General features: G+C 44.7%; 1 protein-coding gene across 1 annotated transcript; it reads left to right on the top strand.

Moving 5' to 3' along the window:
- The first annotated feature begins 19084 nt into the window (after positions 1–19084).
- On the top strand, positions 19085–19681 carry LOC123115048 (ethylene-responsive transcription factor ERF027-like). The gene has a single exon (XM_044536337.1). It carries the CDS (start codon positions 19085–19087, stop codon positions 19679–19681), a length of 597 nt encoding a protein of 198 aa, XP_044392272.1.
- Positions 19682–20167: the final 486 nt, after the last annotated feature.

Here is a 20167-nt window from a genome sequence, read left to right as displayed (position 1 = left end):
ACTTTACTAGTACTCCTAGTAGCACCAGGGTATTAGATACCGGTTCGATTGCTAAGTGTTAGTAACTCGAAATAAAAGCTACGGAATAAACGGAGACTAGCTAAAGGTGAGCTAACGATATGTGTTGGAAGTGTTTCCAAGGTTGATGTGATAAAACATCGCACGCTCCCTCTACCATCAAGATTAGTATTAATCCTAAATAATTGTCATTTGGTGTTTACGTTGAGCATAGACATGATTGGATTATGTCTATCGCAATACGGTTATTCATTTAAGGAGAATAATGGTTACTCTATTTATTTGAATAATACCTTCAATGGTCTTGCACCTAAAAGAATGGTTTATTGAATCTCGATCGTAGTGATACACATTTTCATGCCAAAAGATATAAGATAGTAATGATAATACCACTTACTTGTGGCACTGCCATGAAAGTCATATTGGTATAAAACGCATGAAGAAGCTCCATGTTGATGGATCTTTGGACTCACTCGTTTTTGAAAAGTTTGAGACATGCGAACCATGTCTATTGGTGTATACGCATGAAGAAACTCCATGCAGATGGATCGTTTGGACTCACTTGATTTTGAATCACTTGAGATATGCAAATCATACCACATGGGCAAGATGACTAGGGTTTTCAGTAAGATGGAACAAGATAGCAACTTGTTGGAAGTAACACATTTTTGATGTGTGCAGTCCAATGAGTGCTGAGGCATGAAGTGAATATCATTATGTTCTGACTTCACAGATGATTTGAGTAGATGTTGAGTATATTTACTTGATGAAACACTAGTCTGAATTATTGAATGGTTCAAGTAATTTCAGAGTGAAGTTGAAGATCATCGTGACAAGAAGATAAAATGTCTATGATATGATCATAGAGATGAGTATCTGAGTTACGAGCTTTGGCACGCAAGACATTGTGGAAATTGTTTCACAATTAATACCGCCTGGAACACCATAGTGTGATGGTGTGCCCGAACATCATAGTTGCACCCTATTGGATATGGTGCGTACCATGATGTCTCTTATCGAATTACCACTATCGTTCATGGGTTAGGCATTAGAGACAACCGCATTCACTTTAAATAGGGCACCACGTAATTCTGTTGAGATGACAGTGTATGAACTATGGTTTAGAGAAACCTAGGTTGTCGTTTCTTAAAAGTTTGGGGTTGCGACGCTTATGTGAAAAGGTTTCAGCCGGATAAGCTCGAACCCAAAGCGGATAAATACATCTTCATAGGACACCAAAAATGGTTGAGTATTCCTCCTATCTTAGATCCGGAAGCAAAAGTAATTGTTTTTAGAAATGGGTCCTTTCTCGAGGAATAGTTTCTCTCAAAAGAATTGAGTGGGAGGATGGTGGAAACTTGATGAGGATATTGAACCATCACTTCAACTAGTGGATAGCAGGGCACAGGAAGTTGTTCCTGTGGACCTACACCAATTGAAGTAGAAGCTCATGATAATGATCATGAAACTTCGGATCAAGTCACTGCCGAACCTCGTAGGGTGACAAGGATGCGTACTACTTCAGAGTGGTACAATAATCATGTCTTGAAGGTCATGTTGCTAGACAACAATGAACCTACGAGCTATGGATAAGCAATGGTGGGCCCGGATTCCGATGAATGGTTCGAGGCCATAAAATCCGAGAGAGGATCCATGTATGAAAACAAAGTGTAGACTTTGGAAGAACTACTTGATGGTCGTAAGGTTGTTGAGTACAGATGGATTTTAACAGGAAGACGGACAATGATGGTAAGTATCACCATTAAGAAAGCTCGACTTGTCGTTAAGATGATTTCCGACAAGTTCAAGGAGTTGATTGCAGTGAGGCTTTCTCACTCGTAGCGATGCTAAAAGTCTGTTGGAATTGGATTAGCAATTATTGCATTATTTATGAAATCTTGCAGATAGGATGTCAAAACATTGTTTCCTCGACGTTATCCTTGAGGAAAGGTTGTATGTGATACAACCAGAAGGTTTTGTCAATCCTGAAAGACGCTAACAAGTATGCAAAGCTCCATCAATCCTTCTAAGGACTGGGGTAAGCATCTCGAAGTTGGAATGCACGCTTTGATGGGATGATCAAAGATTTTGGGTTTATACAAAGTTTATGAGAAACTTGTATTTCCAAAGAAGTGAGTGGGAGCACTATAGAATTTCTGATAAGTATATGTGAATGACATATTGTTGATCCGAAATGATGTAGAATTTCTAGAAAGCATATAGGGTTATTTGAAAAGTGTTTTTCAATAGAAAACCTGGATTAAGCTGCTTGAACATTGAGCATCAAGATCTATGAGGATAAATCAAAAACGCTAAATGGTACTTTCAAATAAGCACATACCTTGACATGATCTTGAAGGTGTTCAAGATGGATCAGTCAAAGAAGGAGTTCTTGCCTGAGTTGTAAGGTATGAAGTTAAGAGTTAAAGCTCGACCACGGCAGAAGAGAGAGAAAGGACGAAGGTCGTCCCCTATGCTTCAGACGTAGGCTCTATAGTATGCTATGCTGTGTACCGCACCGGAAGTGTGCCTTGCCATGTATGGCAAGGGGGTACAAGAGTGATCCATGAATGGATCATTGGACAGCGGTTAAAATTGTCCTTGGAGTAAATAAGGACATATTTCTCGATTATGGAGGTGATAAAGAGTTCGGTGTAAAGGGTTACGACGATGCAAGCTTTAACACCTATCCGAATGACTCTAAGTAGCAAATCGGATACGTATAGTGGAGCGACCATTTTGGAATAGCTCCAAGTGGAGCGTTGAAGCAGCATTTACAATATGACCTAGAGATTTGCGAAATACATACGGATCTGAATGTTGCAGACCCGTTGACTAAAACCTCTCTCACAAGCAAAACATGATCAAACCCCAGAACTCATTGAGTCTTAATCACATGGTGATGTGAACTAGTTTAGTGACACTAGTAAACTCTTTGGATGTTGGTCACATGGCGATGCGACCTATCAGTGTTAATCACATGGTGATGTGAACTAGATTATTGACTCTAGTGCAAGTGGGAGACTATTAGAAATATGCCCTAGAGGCAATAATAAATTAGTAATTATTATATTTCCTTGTTCATGATAATCGTTTATTATCCATGCTATAATTGTATTGATAGGAAACTCAGATACATGTGTGGGTACATAGACAACACCATGTCCCTAGTAAGCCTCTAGTTGACTAGCTCATTGATCAATAGAGGGTTACAGTTTCCTGACCATGGACATTGGATGTCATTGATAACGGGATCACATCATTAGGAGAATGATGTGATGGACAAGACCCAATCCTAAGCCTAGCACAAAGATCAGGTAGTTCGTATGCTAAAGCTTTTCTAATGTCAAGTATCATTTCCTTAGACCATGAGATTGTGCAACTCCCGGATACCGTAGGAATGCTTTGGGTGTACCAAACGTCACAACGTAACTGGGTGGCTATAAAGGTGCACTACGGGTATCTCCGAAAGTGTCTGTTGGGTTGGCACGAATCGAGACTAGGATTTGTCACTCCGGTTGATGGAGAGGTATCTCTAGGCCCACTCGGTAGGACATCATCATAATGTGCACAATGTGACCAAGGGGTTGATCACGGGATGATGTGTTACGGAACGAATAAAGAACTTGACGGTAACGAGATTGAACAAGGTATCGGCATACCGACGATCGAATCTCGGGCAAGTACTATACCGCTAGACAAAGGGAATTGTATACGGGATTGATTGAATCCTCGACATCGTGGTTCATCTGATGAGATCATCGTGGAACATGTGGGAGCCAACATGGGTATCCAGATCCCGCTGTTGGTTATTGACTGGAGAACGTCTCAGTCATGTCTGCATGGTTCCCGAACCCGTAGGGTCTACACACTTAAGGTTCGATGATGCTAGGGTTATAGGGAATAGATATACGTGGTTACCTAATGTTGTTAGGAGTCCCGGATGAGATCCCGAACGTCACGAGGAGTTCCGGAATGGTCCGGAGGTAAAGATTTATATATGGGAAGTCCTGTTTTGGTCACCGGAAAAGTTTCGGGTGCTATCGGTAATGTACCGGGACCACCGGGAGGGTCCCGGGGGTCCACCAAGTGGGGCCACCGGCCCCAGAGGGCTGCATGGGCCAAGTGTGGGCGGGTACCAGCCCCGGGTGGGCTTGTGCGCCCCCACCAGGGCCCAAGGCGCCTAGGGTTTGGGGAGGGGGCGCCTCCACCTTACTTGGGGGGCAAGTTTCCCCCTCTCCCCCCTTGGCCGCCACCCTAGATGGGTTTTGGGGCTTCCGCACCCCTTGGGGTGGGAACCCTAAAGGCGGTGCACCCCCTCCCTCTCCCCTATATATATTTGAGGTCTTTGGGGCTGCCAACACAAGAGTTTCCACCTCTCCCTGGCGCAGCCCTACCTCTCTTTCTCCTCGTCTCTCCGGTGCTTGGCGAAGCCCTGCTGGATTGCCATGCTCCTCCATCACCATCACGCCGTTGTGCTGCTGCTGGACAGAGTCTTCCTCAACCTCTCCCTCTCACCTTGCTAGATCAAGGCATGGGAGACGTCACCGGGCTGCACGTGTGTTGAACGCGGAGGTGTCGTCCGTTTGGCACTAGGATCTCCGGTGATTTAGATCACGACGAGTATGACTCCTTCAACCCCGTTCTCTTGAACGCTTCCGCTTAGTGATCTACAAGGGTATGTAGATGCACTCCCCTCTCTCTCATTGCTAGTCTCTCCATAGATAGATCTTGGTGACTCGTAGGAAAATTTTGAATTTCTGCTACGTTCCCCAACAACACAAGCTACTAGATGTACAGGCGGATCGTTGACATGAGGAAGTGTCTTCATCATCGCAAACAGTTCTTCTAGATTAAATGTTTGCCACTCATAGCACACGCACATCTAATATGAACCATGTTTGATGTCGACGCCATCGCAAACGTTTTGCATCTTTTTTGACGGTTTTATTACATCACCTTTTGTGATTGATGCATCGCACATAGTTTCATCGAAGAGTCTCTGATTCGACTGTCGCATTTGGACCATCCTGCAGTAGTGTGTGGTTGCGGTGGCGATGGCTTGAGCTGCCGGGAGGGGAGGGGGGCGACATGGGGGAAGATACTGTAGAAATTTGATGGGTGGGGATGTGGTGGGAGGAATAAATTCTGAAATTGCATGCCTAATAAATTTTTTGATGCGAAACTTGAAACTTGGGCGGGGGGAACACACAACACAGACGAAGCGCGTAAAATACTCGTGTGCGAGAAAATAGAAAATTGGCAGATCCCGTCTCCAAAAAATGTACACGTGTAGTTGGTTTTTTTGGTCAATGGTACGCTTGCTTTATTAGGAAACATCATGAGGTAACTGACTTATGAATCATTAACGGAAAAAAACGCACACGGGCACGCTGTAGAAACCATGTTTTTTGTGTTCTTCTATTAATTCTTATATCTATCAGCATCTATAGCTGCACCTAATTTAAAAATCTCTTTCATTGTAGCTGGATTATTCAATGTACATGAACGGGGTGACACCCGATGAACAATCATCCGTTTATGAAATGCAATCAAGTCTCAACCTGCCTCGTTAGCATAGCAAAAATTGATCCTATGCAACAAGAGAGAAGCTTGCTGCCATCCGCCGACGTGGCTATTTAACCCGGTGTGCGGCCAACTCGCGCGGCAAGGTGGGACTAAAAACCAGCTGCGCCCAGCTCTAGTCTCCGGTGGCTTACGGTGCGTGACACCCTGGTTTTTGCCATTTTTATTTTTCTGGAGTTATTTGCAATTTAGTTTAAATTTGAGTTTTGAATTAACTCATTTGGACTTAAAACTTGGACATTGTTTTGATTTTCACCCCAAGTGACTCCCTCACTCTCAAAAACATCTCTTGCCCTCTGACATCTCATAATACTGCCATAAGAATATATTTCTCAAAAAAATAATATTCATTTTCCCTCTGAAAATGACCTATGTCCACTTCTGCTCCAGAGCAATCATCATTTTTCTTGATCCTAAATATCTGAGAAAATTCCCAAATATTTTTTGGCCTATGCCTCATCACCCCATGCAAAAAATTTCCTATGGCCATGTGGAATATTTTTGCTGTAGAAAATCATTTCCATTATGGTCAGAAATGTCACTTTGTGAAGCAAGTAAATTTTTTTACAACTCCTCTTGAGCTGAAATTTTTATGGCTTAATGGCCTTCTGTAAGTGCATCTAGTGCCACCCCTAGTTGGTTTTGGAGTATTGACGACAAAGTTGGTTGAGGGACTAATGCGTTTGTGAGAATTGCAGGATAACGCAGGTTGTGTCCCTCATTGATTCGGTTTACCTACCGGAGATGACCCCTAAAAATGTATGAAGACATTGATGACAATGGTGGTATGTGAAGATATTCACATTGAAGACTATGACATGAGAAGACATTGGGCGAAGACTATGGAGCGCGAAGACTGTGTTGTTTCGTTGTTTCCTTTTCTTCTGTGTTGAGTCATAGGAACCACCGTACTGTTAAGTGGGGTCCAAGTGAACAAAGTCAGAGTGACTGAAGTGATGCTCAACCCAAATCCTATGTCTTCGAGCAAAGACAATGAGAGCAAATCTTATCTAGAGTTGGATGAGTCAGCTTTGCTTGTAGCCCAAGTAAAGTTGCCGTGTGTGTTTGAAATCTGACCGTTGGAACACGTGTCAGTTCCTTAGTGACCCAGGGTCATTTCAGACATATCAGGTCGGGTTGCCTTGTGGCTATAAATAGCCCACCCCCTACACCATAAATTGGTGGCTGCTCAGAGTTAGTTTACGGCTTTTGTCGTTTTGAGAGCAACCCACCTCGAAGCCTTTGAGAGAGAAATCCTTGCGAGGACAAAGCCCAAACACCCAGAGCCAAAGAGTGTTAGGCATCACTGAAGTCTTTCTGTCTGTGTGACCTGAAGACTTATTACACTTGAGGACTGTGTATCCTCCAGCCGGTTAGGCGTCGCGTTCTGAGCATCCAAGAGTCATTGTGGATCGCCGGTGAACGAAGTGTGTGAAGGTTCGCAAGTCTACCTTGAAGACTTACCAGAGTGATTGGGCGAGGACTGTGTGTCCTTAGCTCAAGGGGAATAAGGTGAAGATGCGGTCTTCTGAGTTGAATCTTAGCCTCCCTAACCAGACGTACAGTTGTCACAACAACTGGAACTGGTCCAACAAATCCTGTGTCTTCAACAAGTGTCTGGTTCTATCCTTTCCCTCCCTTTACCTTGAGTTCGTCTTCGTGAAGTCATTGCTTATTTGTCTTATCTGTTTGACTTCATTGCTTGACTACTATCGTTGATTGGCTTCATACTATCTTCCATCCTGATCCTTACTACCTAGCTGCTATTAGTCTCTATACATTCACATTATTGCATACTTGACTATGGCTTGCTTGTTGTAGTTTATCTTCTGCTGCATATCATTTAGGTCATTTCTATTGTTTGTCTTCGAAACTTCCACGTTTTGAACACTTTGATAAAAATCGCCTATTCACCCCCCCTCTAGTCGATAACTAGCACTTTCACCTTCCTAAGTAACCCTTATCCTTCAATTTTCAGCTCCTAACTCTCTCTAGAACTCTCCCAAATATCCTGACAAGTTTCTGTCCAGAAACTTGTAGTGAAGCTCAAGTCTTTCCTTGTTGACCTGGCTTTGATCCATCAACGTAGCGTGACTAGGCACTACAAGGATAAGCCACTAGACACAATTTAACCCCTCGGCCCCTCCGTGTTGTGCCAACGCACACGCTGACCGCGTGTGGCCATAGTGCTAGGCCTGTGTTCGACGCGCTCTGGACACCGGCAGCCTCCCTGTTCGGCCCGTGCGGTCGCCTCCAGCCATGCCCGTGTGTCTTGGAGTTTCCCTGCCTCGACTCGTCACCCTTGGCCACTCGCTGGAGCTCCCCGAGGCTGGCGATAGCTCCTGCAGACGCGGATATGGTGGAGCAGAGAGCATAGTTCCCCCGTGAGCTCATGCCATCGCCCTCCCTCATCCTGTTCTTGGCCCGTTGCCTCCTCCGTGTGTGCGAGAACCCCCTCGACCTCTCCCATACGTTTGAGTGCCATTCGTCACTGCTCGCCACTCCCTAACTCCTTTTCCTCTGTAGTTTTAAATCCGGGGGATCCTTCGGGTTTTCGGAAGGGGAGTGGGGCTTCCGTTTCGCATCGCAGAGAGACCCAGGACGGGACGGGACGGGATGATGCATAGGGGACACTCGGTCGACGATCAAAGGAAGAGGCGAACACAATCACACATGTATTGATCGATCCATGTATAGCTGCTTGCTCGATCGCCTCGCCCGCCTCCCAGACTGGGCCTCACCGTGGTGTCGCTCATCACTTGATTGATTCCTACGCTGGCTAGATGCACACATAGAGGAAGACTCCATAAATTCTCACTAGCTAGAAGAGCACGAAAGCGATGCCTATTTTTTTTCTTTGAGAATACATTTTAGTCTTCAACATGTGCGCTTGTTGTTTGAACACCATGATGGGAGGAAGGCTAGAGGGCATGGAAGAAAGATGTGATCTGGACAGGAGGCAGGAAAGAAGGTGTCAGCCATTGAATAACGGGGAGGGATGGAATATTGATTCTATTATGAATGGACCAAGGCAAGTAAATATTGAAGATTTATTCTGTTATGAATTTTGCAAGGAATGTATAGGATGGGGAGGGATTTTTTGACATATATGTGTCTTCGAGACAATACAAATGATCGGCGAGGAAGGAAAAACGGTATCGGAAAAACCAAATGGGTGGGGGGGTGTAGAAAAATTGGTGGAGGAGGTCCTTGTATGGATCGATGGGAGGCAGGAAGGATGGGGAGGGATCGGTTGACATATACGGGTCTTCGAAACAAACCCAATGACCGGTGGGAAAGTTAAAAACTGTATCAAAAAAACCAGATGGATGGGGGCAGAAAAATCGATGTAGGAGGTCCTTCTATTGATGGATGGCTAGGGGGCAGGAACGAACGAAAGAAACCACATACGGACTCCCCTTTTAGGAGTAGAGATAACCATATCGAGACCAACCATATCTCATGACACCACACGAACGATGAGCAGTGGCGAAGCCACACTTGACCTGTGAGGTCAATTGACTACACAGATTTTTGTAAATACATTATACAACAAGTAGAAATCAGGCAACAAATTCTTATAAATTCATACATTTGACTACACAACACGCAATTGACTACACATGATATGATTCCTGGCACCGCCACTGACGATGAGGTTCTTCAAAAACAACACCTTTAGAAAGGGGAGCGACACTCAAGCACCACCCTCATTGGACCCAACCATCCAAGGCTAGAATCTAGGTTTTCACCCCAAAGAACCAGCTCGAGCATATCTAAGCAATGCCTTCAACAAGGTAACGATGTAAAAAACATCGCCATTGCCACATAGAAGAAACACGTGTCAGACATAAGCTTTCACGTCGGAGCTTGAGATGGGGTGCTCGAGTAGCACCACGATTGACATCTCTTATATGTTGTCGCCACCACTTTTCGACTACCCTAGCAGCCACATGTCACATGCAACCATAGCCGCTGCACAACCATCCCTCAGTGATAGGTCGTCGTCCATAGTTTGCATCTCACTGCCGAAGTCAAGCACCAGATTTGGAGGGAGAAATCCTCACGAAGACCTTTCAGTGACCACTGCAATCCATAGAGGGGCCACCGCCGCAGGCCAAAGTGGTTGCTAGAAGGACGAACAGTGATGATGGAGCACACCACCACCGACTACCACCTCGACCGGGAGAGCCCCTGCCCAAAACTATCTGCCCAGTGCCCGACATTGCCAGAACTGAAGAATGAAAGGTAGATCACCATCACCGATGCGTGCCCGGGTGTAGCATGGTCACCACTAAATCAGGAGCTCACATTCGCGAGATCGGTCTACTGCATCCTAGCCGAAGCACCGTGCCCGCCCCGAGCACGCCCGCGGTTGCACCTCCCAAAGGGAAGCTGCGCATAGGCCCATCTAATTCAGATTTTGGCAAAATCCTTCCCCACGCCTCCCGCCTCCGCGCCGCACATACCCACTAGAATGCGTCGCCCCGCGCCACCCACCGCGAGGGCTTTGCCCAACTTCACACGTGCATCGGTGAGGGAACGATGTGAGGGCGCTGGTGTCGAGGGGCCGACACAATTTTGTTGAGTGTCTATGCGAACGATAGCAGCAACAAGGCCGGGAGCCATGTGGTCAGGCACCTCCGATGAACAAGCAACGCTCGGGAGGAGGACGCCAGGACGGGACTTGGGGCGGCAGCTCCAGGTGAGAGCTCCGCGAGTGAGGTAGAGGGGATTGGGCGGCTATGCGCGAGAGCACACGCGCCGCTGACCACCGCGAGGGGCTTTTCCCTGACAACCCTGACCAGCAGAGACGAGGAGAGACGAGGTGGAGGGGAGCTAGAGAAGGAGTGGCGGCGAGGAGAGATGAGGCGGAGGGGAGGTAGAGAAGGAATGACGGCGCCCGCCACACGTGTCGCCCTCGAGGATAAACATTGACGTTTGGTATCAAAGACCAGCAGGCCATGAACAGGTAGCGTAGTATGCAAGAGAGATGACGAGGGCGACGCGGGGGCTAGGGCTAAGTTTCAGGTTATAAGATAGACGATTGACGTTCAGTATCAAAGATCAGCAATACATGAACAGACAGCATAGTACACAATAATGCAAGAGAGATGATGATATTTTCCATGAGAGCTTATGTGCATGTCACCCACCGAGACACTCAAACCGTTAGTTTTTATGCAGCTCCATAAAGGAAGGGTTTGGTCATATCTGAGGAAGATATAACCCAAATAATTTATGAGAATTATCTCGGAATTTTAGGAGGGACAGAAATATAGGCTGCTTCACAACCTAGGACAAATAGGGTTATTCCTTTAATAGAAAAAGAAATATTCCCAAGAAAAAGAATATTAGGGTTGGTCCAAGATGGGAAATGACACGATCTTGGGATGATTTGGAGGATGACAAGCCACTCGGGAGAGGAATCAAGGGTGATCTCTCCAGGTTTCAAGACCACACAGCCACAGAAAAGCAATCCAAAGAAAATCAAAAGAAAAAGGAAGGGCCAAAATCCAGGGTGTTACACATACCCCCGAGATTACCCATATATTAATCAAAACAAGAGAACAACTCAATGAAAAATCGGAATCTGTTGAAAACAGAACAGTCTGTAATAAACTGAATATTGCACATACTTCTATAACTAACAATTCTGAAAAATTAGGAAGATGTGGAAGATTTGTATATAGATCTTGTATAGAACACTCAGAGCAAAAACACATTCTGTGAATTTAGAAAATTTCAGAACTAGGCGCCAAAGTTCCTGTTGTTTCACAGAATTAAATCAACTATCTTTCAAATCATCCTGAAGGTCTTACTTGGCACAAAAACTAATTAAAACATAAAAAAACTCAATCATAACAGTAGCATATTTGTGTAATTTAAAAAAAACAGAAAAGAGAAATATTGTTTTGTCTCCCAACAAGTGCTTTTCTATAAAGTCTTTTAGCTAGGCATTGAGATTTAGATGATGCTCACATGAAAAGATAATAATTGAAACACAAAGAGAGCATCATAAAACATGTGACAAACAAGTTTAAGTCTAACATGCTTCCTTTGCATAGGAATTTTATAAGAAAACAAATTATCAAGGCAAGCAAAAACTAGTATGTGCAAGGGAGAAGAATAAAACATTGACAATCTCAACATAACGAGAGGTAATTTAGTAACATGAAAATTTCTACAACCATATTTCCCTCTCTCATAATAATTACATGTCGGCTCATAATCAAAGTCAATGATATAGCTATCATATAAAATTTTCTCTTCATGATCTACATGCATAAAAGTTTTATAATCTTTCAAGATAGTGCGATTAACATCAACTAAAGTCATGATCTCTCCGAACCCACTTTTATAAAAAAAATTCATAGATTGAACACTCTCCAAATATGTGGGATTATTTTTTCTGAAGTTGACACTCTTCCAAACCTACTTTTCTGAAGTATGGTAATATGTGTGTTGACCCTTGGCAAGCATGGTGTTTTTGTCACCTACACATCTTGGAGTACCTCTGAATAGATGGTCAAGCTAAAATGGGTTATGCTCTCTCAAGAAGTCTACAAACGAGCATTCTGTAGTTGATAGTACATACAAGGTGACTGGTTCCAATACCGAGCAAGAGTGTCAGACTCATTCGCAGGAAATTTGATTTCTGAAGTTGTAATAGTTGAGCTTGTAGCTGCCTCATTTATTACAATTCCTCTGCTAGGCCGGTATCTTTGTAATACTGGTTGTTGGTAAGGAGCAATGCTAGAACCACAGACATATTTTACATACGTAACGAAATGGTGCTAGCTGGCAGCGTTTGATTGGACATTAGAGAGGTTGACGGGCCCCACCCTCCCTGAAAACCAGGGGAGCCAGAGATAATTAGTGCATATATGCCTGTAAACCTTTCGTAATCGTCCATGTGTTTAGAATTATCCGTTGGTAAATTAGCAGTTATGGTGGTAATCACCTTCCGTCCAAGATTTTGAGGAAAAATAAGCAAGCACCATAGCATTACTTTGTACGCACTGTGAGATATATCTCAGGCATGCCTGTGAATTAAGGTGTTCTGACTGTTCTATTAACTCATTTCTTTCTATCCAACCACGGCCCTTCCACTTGAGAGCAATGCACATCTAAAGGAGATGCCACCAAAGGACATGAGTTTTGTTTTTTGACTTCTACAATCTATGATCCAGATAATAACCTGTAGGAACGCACATGCATCCATTTTTCTCGACTAAGTTTGTAGGTTCGTTGTGTTTACCACAGGATATTGAAGTTCTCCGTGGAACTCATTTTTTCCCTTTTGATATCTCTATTCTAGGAAGATTTCCTACTAAGATTTAGTATGATAGTTCAAATAGAGGGCATCAGTTATTTGTGTAGGTGGATTGCATGTGATATACATTTCTCACTGCAATGCGCAAGTTGGGAAATTTTGTAGGTAATATCCATCAAGATTAATTTGCTTGCTGCAGCTGTAGTATTATTCTAGGTTGATTAAATTGTTGTTGTTATTACTTCAGATTTACTGATATTGCTATTTTTTTCATGTTCCGCTTTAATTTCAGAATGATCTGGTAATCTTAAGTTAACGTTGTTCAGGTGGATCAATTTACTCATAATCATACCCCATGTCCTCAACTCAAGTTACGATATCCTCAAATGATCCATCTTTGTTTTCTCATCAGCATCATTGTCCCATGACACAATTTGTTGACTCAGCCAACTGTGGTTCATAGGAACCGGTGTTTTCTCCCATTGCAAGGCACGGGCATTTGTGCTAGTTATATTCTTAAGACAGCTAGTTTTCGGCTTCACCCGTCTAAGGTACCAACCCGGATGACCCGATAGTAACAATCACAGAGGTGCTCCCTTTACCTCCTAACCGGACAATCGGTAACGTAAGAGGTAAGCATGGGAGCCAGGCAACCCGCTTAGCCAAAATCTTAAGTCAAATTGATGCATATTTATGGCTTTATAACGATGATTATGGAAGGCAACACTCGTATATTTAATACAAACGCTTATGATATGTTGTGATAGGCAGGTTTTAAGCTGTACTTTGCATCTTTATGCTACATGTTTATTTTGACTCCATTGCGATCGTTTATCATTTGAAAGTGACCCATCGTTGGCTTCCACCCCTTTGTAGATGCTATGCAGGGTGTTTCCGTAGTAACAAGACAACCCTTAGCCGACGTCTCGGTGCCCGGAGACAGTTGTCTTAGCGGAAACGAGGCAAACAAATATGCATGCTTTATAACTTTCACTTAGTCATAGGAGCTTAAAGTTGGGAGTCCATTTACTAGCCCCTGGTTAGTGTTCAGCGTCAGCCAAGGTCAAGCCATTAACACGCCGACCAATTTTATGAAAGGCCTATCGTTTAACACGTGGTAACCTCAATCGATCTATAGTTTGACATAGTAATCGGATCGCTGACCAGTTCACGCTCATTGTGACAGTCAGTTTTCGGCTTTCTCTACTGAGGTAGTTGACCAGTTAAACCAGAAGTACAATCGCAGTGGTTCTTACTTTACCCTTATCGTGACAATCATGAACATAAAGAGTAAACACAGGAGCCGGGCAACCCAACTATTGACCAAAGACACAATTCGAAGCTGATGCATATAAAGTAATATCCGAGACCATTTTGCCGATGACTCCATGGAGTACCTTGGCTTTTGGTGGGTTGTCACAGCCCCCAATTAATATTACCGATACTTTAAAGGCGTCTGGCGCTGCATTGCGAGAGTTATGCTCGGAAAACCAAAAAACTTACATAAAACTTTGCATCTAAATTAAATCAAGTTTTTTGGTGCCAATCGAAAATTGGTCTTAAAATTATTTTGTGCTTCCATCGTGCTTTAACATGACACATCCGATATCTAAACTTGAAGTAGGTCAGCCTTCGACTTCAACCTCCTTATCCCGAAGGCGGAGTGCTTCTCCGAGGCCAGTTTAGCGAGCTAAATTCGAGTGGCTTTAGAAAGATACTAGGCTATCGGGCCATTGTCCATACACTCGAGTCGAAAAAAGAGTGGTAAAAAAGACTTTGCAAGGACTTAGAAGAAAACATTATTATAAAACGACACATATAAATTTAAGAGCCCCCAGTTAACATGGGAAAAAGAAGTGTTTCTATCAAACAACTTTTTTGTTTAAGACAAAAATATAATGATTGGTTGAACCAAACAAAAAGTAAAAATTGAAAAACATTGAGTATGAAAGCGACTTTGCTGGTTAACGTGCTCAGTGTTGATGACATGGTACGAGCTTGTGTGGCGGGGGGGGGGGGGGGCGAAGCCCCCGGTCTAGCTGTCGTGATGAAGCTGGTTGGCTAGTGACGCCAAAGCCCCGAAATAGGTTGATGAAGAGACGGCGAAGCCCTCAGTCCAAGCGAAGTGTCGAAGTAGGTCGGCGGAGAGACTCCGGAACCTCCATGTCAGCCGACGTGTTGAAGTAGGTTGGCGTGTTGGATGTCGGCTTGAAGAAAAAGGTGGCACGGCGATGCCGACGCAGGTTAAAATTTGTGACGCGGTCGATGCTCGCTTGATGAAGTGATCGTGCAGCGATGACGGTGTGCCCGCCCCATGTAATCTGTGGGGCGATGATGTTGGTGATGATTTAGTATTCGCGATACCAAACTCTTGGTTGGCTTGCCAGGGTGATGATCCGATGAGGTTGACCTCGGCTCGACGAAGCTACGACCTGTCTATAGCAGGTCGACAGTCATGAAGCAAAGTTGTCAAGCTAGTTTGACACCGACATGATGGTGAAGATCGCCTTGGAAAAGGATCAAAATTTGTGGGAACATGTTTTAGGAACAAAACACAATACTCTAGAAAAAAATTCCTGCAAAAACGATGTCCGGTAACCCGTTCATGAAAGATTTGAACTCGAGTCGGATTCATTTTCGTGTAGAAAATAGATCCAAAAATTGATGTATTCGCCAGTCATTTTCCGGAGTTGAACGGTCGGATCGAACTGAAATGTTTAAGGGGTTGTCGACATGGGAATTCGACAGACAATGAACGGTTGGCTTTTCCAAAAGATGTCTGAGCTGGCTATTGTACCCCTCGCCCCAAACTCGTCCAGATTCCCGTCCAGCTTCGATAGGGCTTCGATGCGTCGGATATCGCCGAAGATTCCTCCATCGAAATATGACAAAATTTTACAGGGTTGTTGTAGACTCAGTTCTGCAGAATTGTACCGAAGCAATTGGCAAAGCGACACTCGAGGAGGCGGGACAACGCAAAAGAATTCGTTGTCCAGAAAAACTGCACGATCGCATGAGGGCAATGTTGACGTTGAGGCCCCGAGCTCCATGGAAGATTCTTCCATGATCTTGTTTGAAATTTGAGTTGATGACAAAGGCACCCGTCGATCTTGACGATCCAACATGGAGCGTAGTCCTCGGTCCAGCCAAGGTGACTAGTCGAGCCAGCGACAAAGACGGCGACATCGATGATGAAATTCGGCTCCCATATGTAGCTCGCGTTGGAGCCGATCTGAATTTACATCGCACTACGGCGACTGCCAACGATGATCTGCATGGGCCACCAATGTCGGTGCTAAATCCGGTATATCTCGAGGTAGGTGTCCAAAGCTAGGCGTCTTGAAGCGATGCTAACATGGACATGGGATTTTACCCATGTTCGGGCTCTCTCGAGGAGATAATACACTACATCCTGCTTTTCATTATATTGATATGGGGAATTGTACATGGTAAAAGTATCTACCACAGGATTGTTCTAATGAATATGAGATTTGATGATCTATGGACTAGTCTGTCCTCGGTTTATATAATGTACCGGAGGCCTAGGATTTAGAGGAGTCCTAGTCGGCTACGTCGGTGGAGAGGTGTCCTTGGCTTGATCACCGAGTCTTGTGGAATTTTCCTCATATAAGTCATGCGCTCCCCGAAGTGGCCCATTAGCGAACCTTCATGAAGGAGTGGCGGCACCGCCACACATGTCGCCCTCGAGGGCGGCACGAGGGCTAGGTTTTATGTTATAGGACAAACATTGACGATAAGTATAAAAGATCGGCAACACATGAACAGGTAGCGTACTATGCAAGAGAGATGATAAGGGGGACGTGGGGGCTAGGGCTAGGTTTGGGGTTATAGGATAGATTCATAGACATTGACGTTAAGTATCAAAGATCAGCAACACATGAACCGGCAGCGATAGTATGCAAGAGAGATGATGATATTTTTCACGAAAGCATACGTGCATGCCATCCCCCGAGACACTCAATCGTTAGTTTTTTTTGGATCTCAAACCGTTAGTTTGTAAGGAGGGATTATCAAAGCATATTGTGCTCGTACAACATATCTTCGGTTTTAAGAAGTCCCAGAGATCGTTAGGGTCGACTGACCCTAGTGCCAGTACATAGTTCCATTCCCTCGAGTTGTTTCATAATTTTACGCAACTTGTTGTCCTCTTAATTCGAAAATATATCTATGAATTACTTTAGCAATGTCATATTCAAAGAATATGTCACTCCAGAAAATACAAGCCGGGTCACGAGTGAGCTGCCGCTTGCTCACTCGTTAAGAAGTTGACCACACATCTCAGTGAGAGGCAAAAATGGCCTAAAAGCTTTTTCCTAAATGGTGCGGCTCCATAAAGCTAATCTGTAAACATCACCTATCCCCGTGGGAAGCTTATTAGTGTTGATTGTTAAAAAAAAGAATCAGTGACGCAGAGTAAAGAAAAACAGTAACGACAAAAAAATTCCCATCATCCACGGAAAAAACAGAAGACACATGAAAAGCCAAATAGTTACACCTTGATGAAAGAATTTAAGCAAATTGAAGCTCCATGATTAACGATTAGAGAGCCTTAAAAACGATGTGATTCTTCTCGCGCGCCCGAAAGGAACTCCAAGGGGTTGTCGCTACGATTATGTTTGCCCTAGTAGTTTGCTTCCCCGGTAACAGCTCATCAAGAGCCAGCGTCATGGCGTCCCTCATGCTTCCGCCCGCACGCTTCTTCGCCTAGCGGCCACCTTAAACAAGTATATAAAGATGATGTAGGTCAGTAGGCGGGCTATAATAGATGGGAGAAGAAAGGAGAGGGGAGAGAAGAGAAATAGGTTGTAGATTTACAATCAGCTGTGGGAATATTTTTCGAGAGTAAGCTGTGGGAATATGGCACGTGTTTAACACCCTTTACGACAGAAAAAGGTAGACCACATTATTAAGAGAAAAGTATGTTTTCGGCCCCTCAAGTTATTCAAAAGTATAGACTTGGTCCCTCAAGATTTTGGTAGACATTTGGCCATTTAAGTCTCAAAGCCGGATAAGTTTAGTTCAAAACTAGATTTTGAGCATGTTAACCAGGTTTGACCATGTTGACCATGTTTGACCAATGAACAGTAAATTCAAAGAAAATAATAAAAATCTAAAATTTTGTGACAATCAAGATGCTTGGGTGCGCTAGGTGCGTGTAAATTTTTGTGGTCAAATAATATCCGAGGGGCTCTACCAAAAAACAATTTTTGGCTTTTTTTGTGTGTCAATTTTTTTTGCCACGGCCTCCTCGGATGTCGAAATACCACATAAATTTTCACGCACCCAAGAATCTTTGTTGCCTCAAAAATTTAGTTTTTTATTTTTTTTTTGAATTTACTGTTCATCAGTCAAACCTGGTCCACGTGGTCAAACCCGGTCAACATGGTCAAAATCTGGTTTTAACGAAATTTATCCGGTTTTGAGACTTGAAGGACCAAATGTCTACCAAAAAACCTTAAGGGACCAAGTCTATACTTTTGGGGAACTTAAGGGATCAAAAACATACTTTTTGCCATCATTAAAGACAATATAAACATGAATTATTGTATGTTAAGTTAGCTTAGATGACATGACAACTCCATCTAAACAGTTATAGGGAAATGATTCCCTTCAATCCACTGCCTTGATTTTCATCGGATGGGCTCTTAATCAGATAGTCGGGAGCCAACCCCATCTGTGTTCATCTTCTATAACTGGTCCGTTGTTTCAGAAAGGGTGCTACAACTGGCCCATTGTTGTAAACCGACCAGAGACTAGACCTGCAGCGGCCCATGTTACAAATAAAAAAAAATCTGCAACACAACCCATGTTGCAATTTTTTTTGCAACCCGACCCATGTTGCAAAATATAAATCCCGAAACAGCCCATGTTACAAAAGAAAAAAAAAACAACATGATCTCTGTTGTAAATGTTTTCGCTACAGAATCTCATTTTGCAAAGTAGAGGAAAAAGTCTGACTGATCTGACTGACGCGAGGCGGCGAATCTTTAGAAAAAGATCCGCCGGCGAGTTCCTTGGTGTGCATTAATTTATCCGACGGCGAACTCCGAACTGCTTGCACGCGCACACTCCCACACAGTCACCCCTCTCAGCTACGCGCCTACGCACTCATCGACTGATACTACAAACACTCTAATAAGTGAAGTGAAGTGTAGTGCGGCCTCTGCCCTAGCTGATCAATCAATGTCTGGGCATGGGTCGTCGGGCAGGCACCCCTTCTACCGCGGCATCCGGAGCCGGTACGGGAAGTGGGTCTCGGAGATCCGGGAGCCGCGGAAGGCGCGCCGCATCTGGCTCGGCACGTTCCCGACGGCCGAGATGGCTGCCGTGGCGTACGACGTGGCCGCCCACGCGCTCCGCGGGGTCGACGCGGAGCTCAACTTCCCCGGCTTAGCCGCCACGCGCCCGGCGCCGGCGTCCACCTCCGCGGACGGCATCCGCGCGGCGGCGGCCGCCGCAGCAGCCTCCATCGGGCACGGTCGCGCCGGCGGCGGCATTGCCCCCGGGGATGCTGGATCCGCTCTGCAGCAGCAGTTGGGTGGAACTGGAAGAAGTGCCGATGCTGCCTCGGCGAGCGGCACGGCCCAGCAGGATCAAGCTGGCATTGGGTTCAATCAGTACTTCCTGGACGAGGAGGCGCTCTTCGAGACGCCGCAGTTCCTGCGCAACATGGCCGCCGGGATGATGATGAGCCCCCCGAGGCTCAGCGCCGACTCCTCCGACGAATCGCCGGACGCTTCAGAGGCTGGGGAGAGCCTCTGGAGCTACCGTGACCCGTAGACCGGTCGGTCGATCATGGCGTCGTACTTGCTACTACCGCGCGCTACTATTGCCACAGCAGTAGCACTACTACGTACAGTAGTACGTACTGAATTTGGAACCTGAAACAACGATGATAGGTAAGGACGGAGGCGCATACCGGCATAGAGACCCGTTTTTTCTATCCGGTAACGCATGCAGATGTGGGTTTAGCGTCTGCGCGATCTCCTTCTACCTCTCTCTCCTTTTTCTCTCTATATGATCTTAATTTTTTTCCAACATTAAAAAAGAGATTTTTTCCCCTTCTGATTGAAGTACTTGCGTGTTTTGGACCCTTGTGGTTTGAGGAAAGCTACAAGGGGAAAAGGTCTCCAGTTTGGCTCTGTCTGAAAAATCCGACCTTGGCTTGGCAGTATATAAGGTACTTCACTAAAATCTCTGAGTGGGCCACGAGGAGGCTTGTGTGGACTGTTCATGTGGATGTACGTAGATGTGTATTGTATTTGT

The sequence above is a fragment of the Triticum aestivum genome, chromosome 5B (assembly GCF_018294505.1).
Source record: "Triticum aestivum cultivar Chinese Spring chromosome 5B, IWGSC CS RefSeq v2.1, whole genome shotgun sequence".
NCBI lineage: Eukaryota > Viridiplantae > Streptophyta > Magnoliopsida > Poales > Poaceae > Triticum > Triticum aestivum.
Note: the sequence above shows the minus strand (reverse complement) of the source record. Positions and strands in the feature narration are given on the sequence as shown.

Excerpts from the sequence above, each read along its gene's own strand:
- LOC123115048 (XM_044536337.1), top strand. The coding sequence starts at position 19,085 with ATGTCTGGGCATGGGTCGTCGGGCAGGCACCCCTTCTACCGCGGCATC.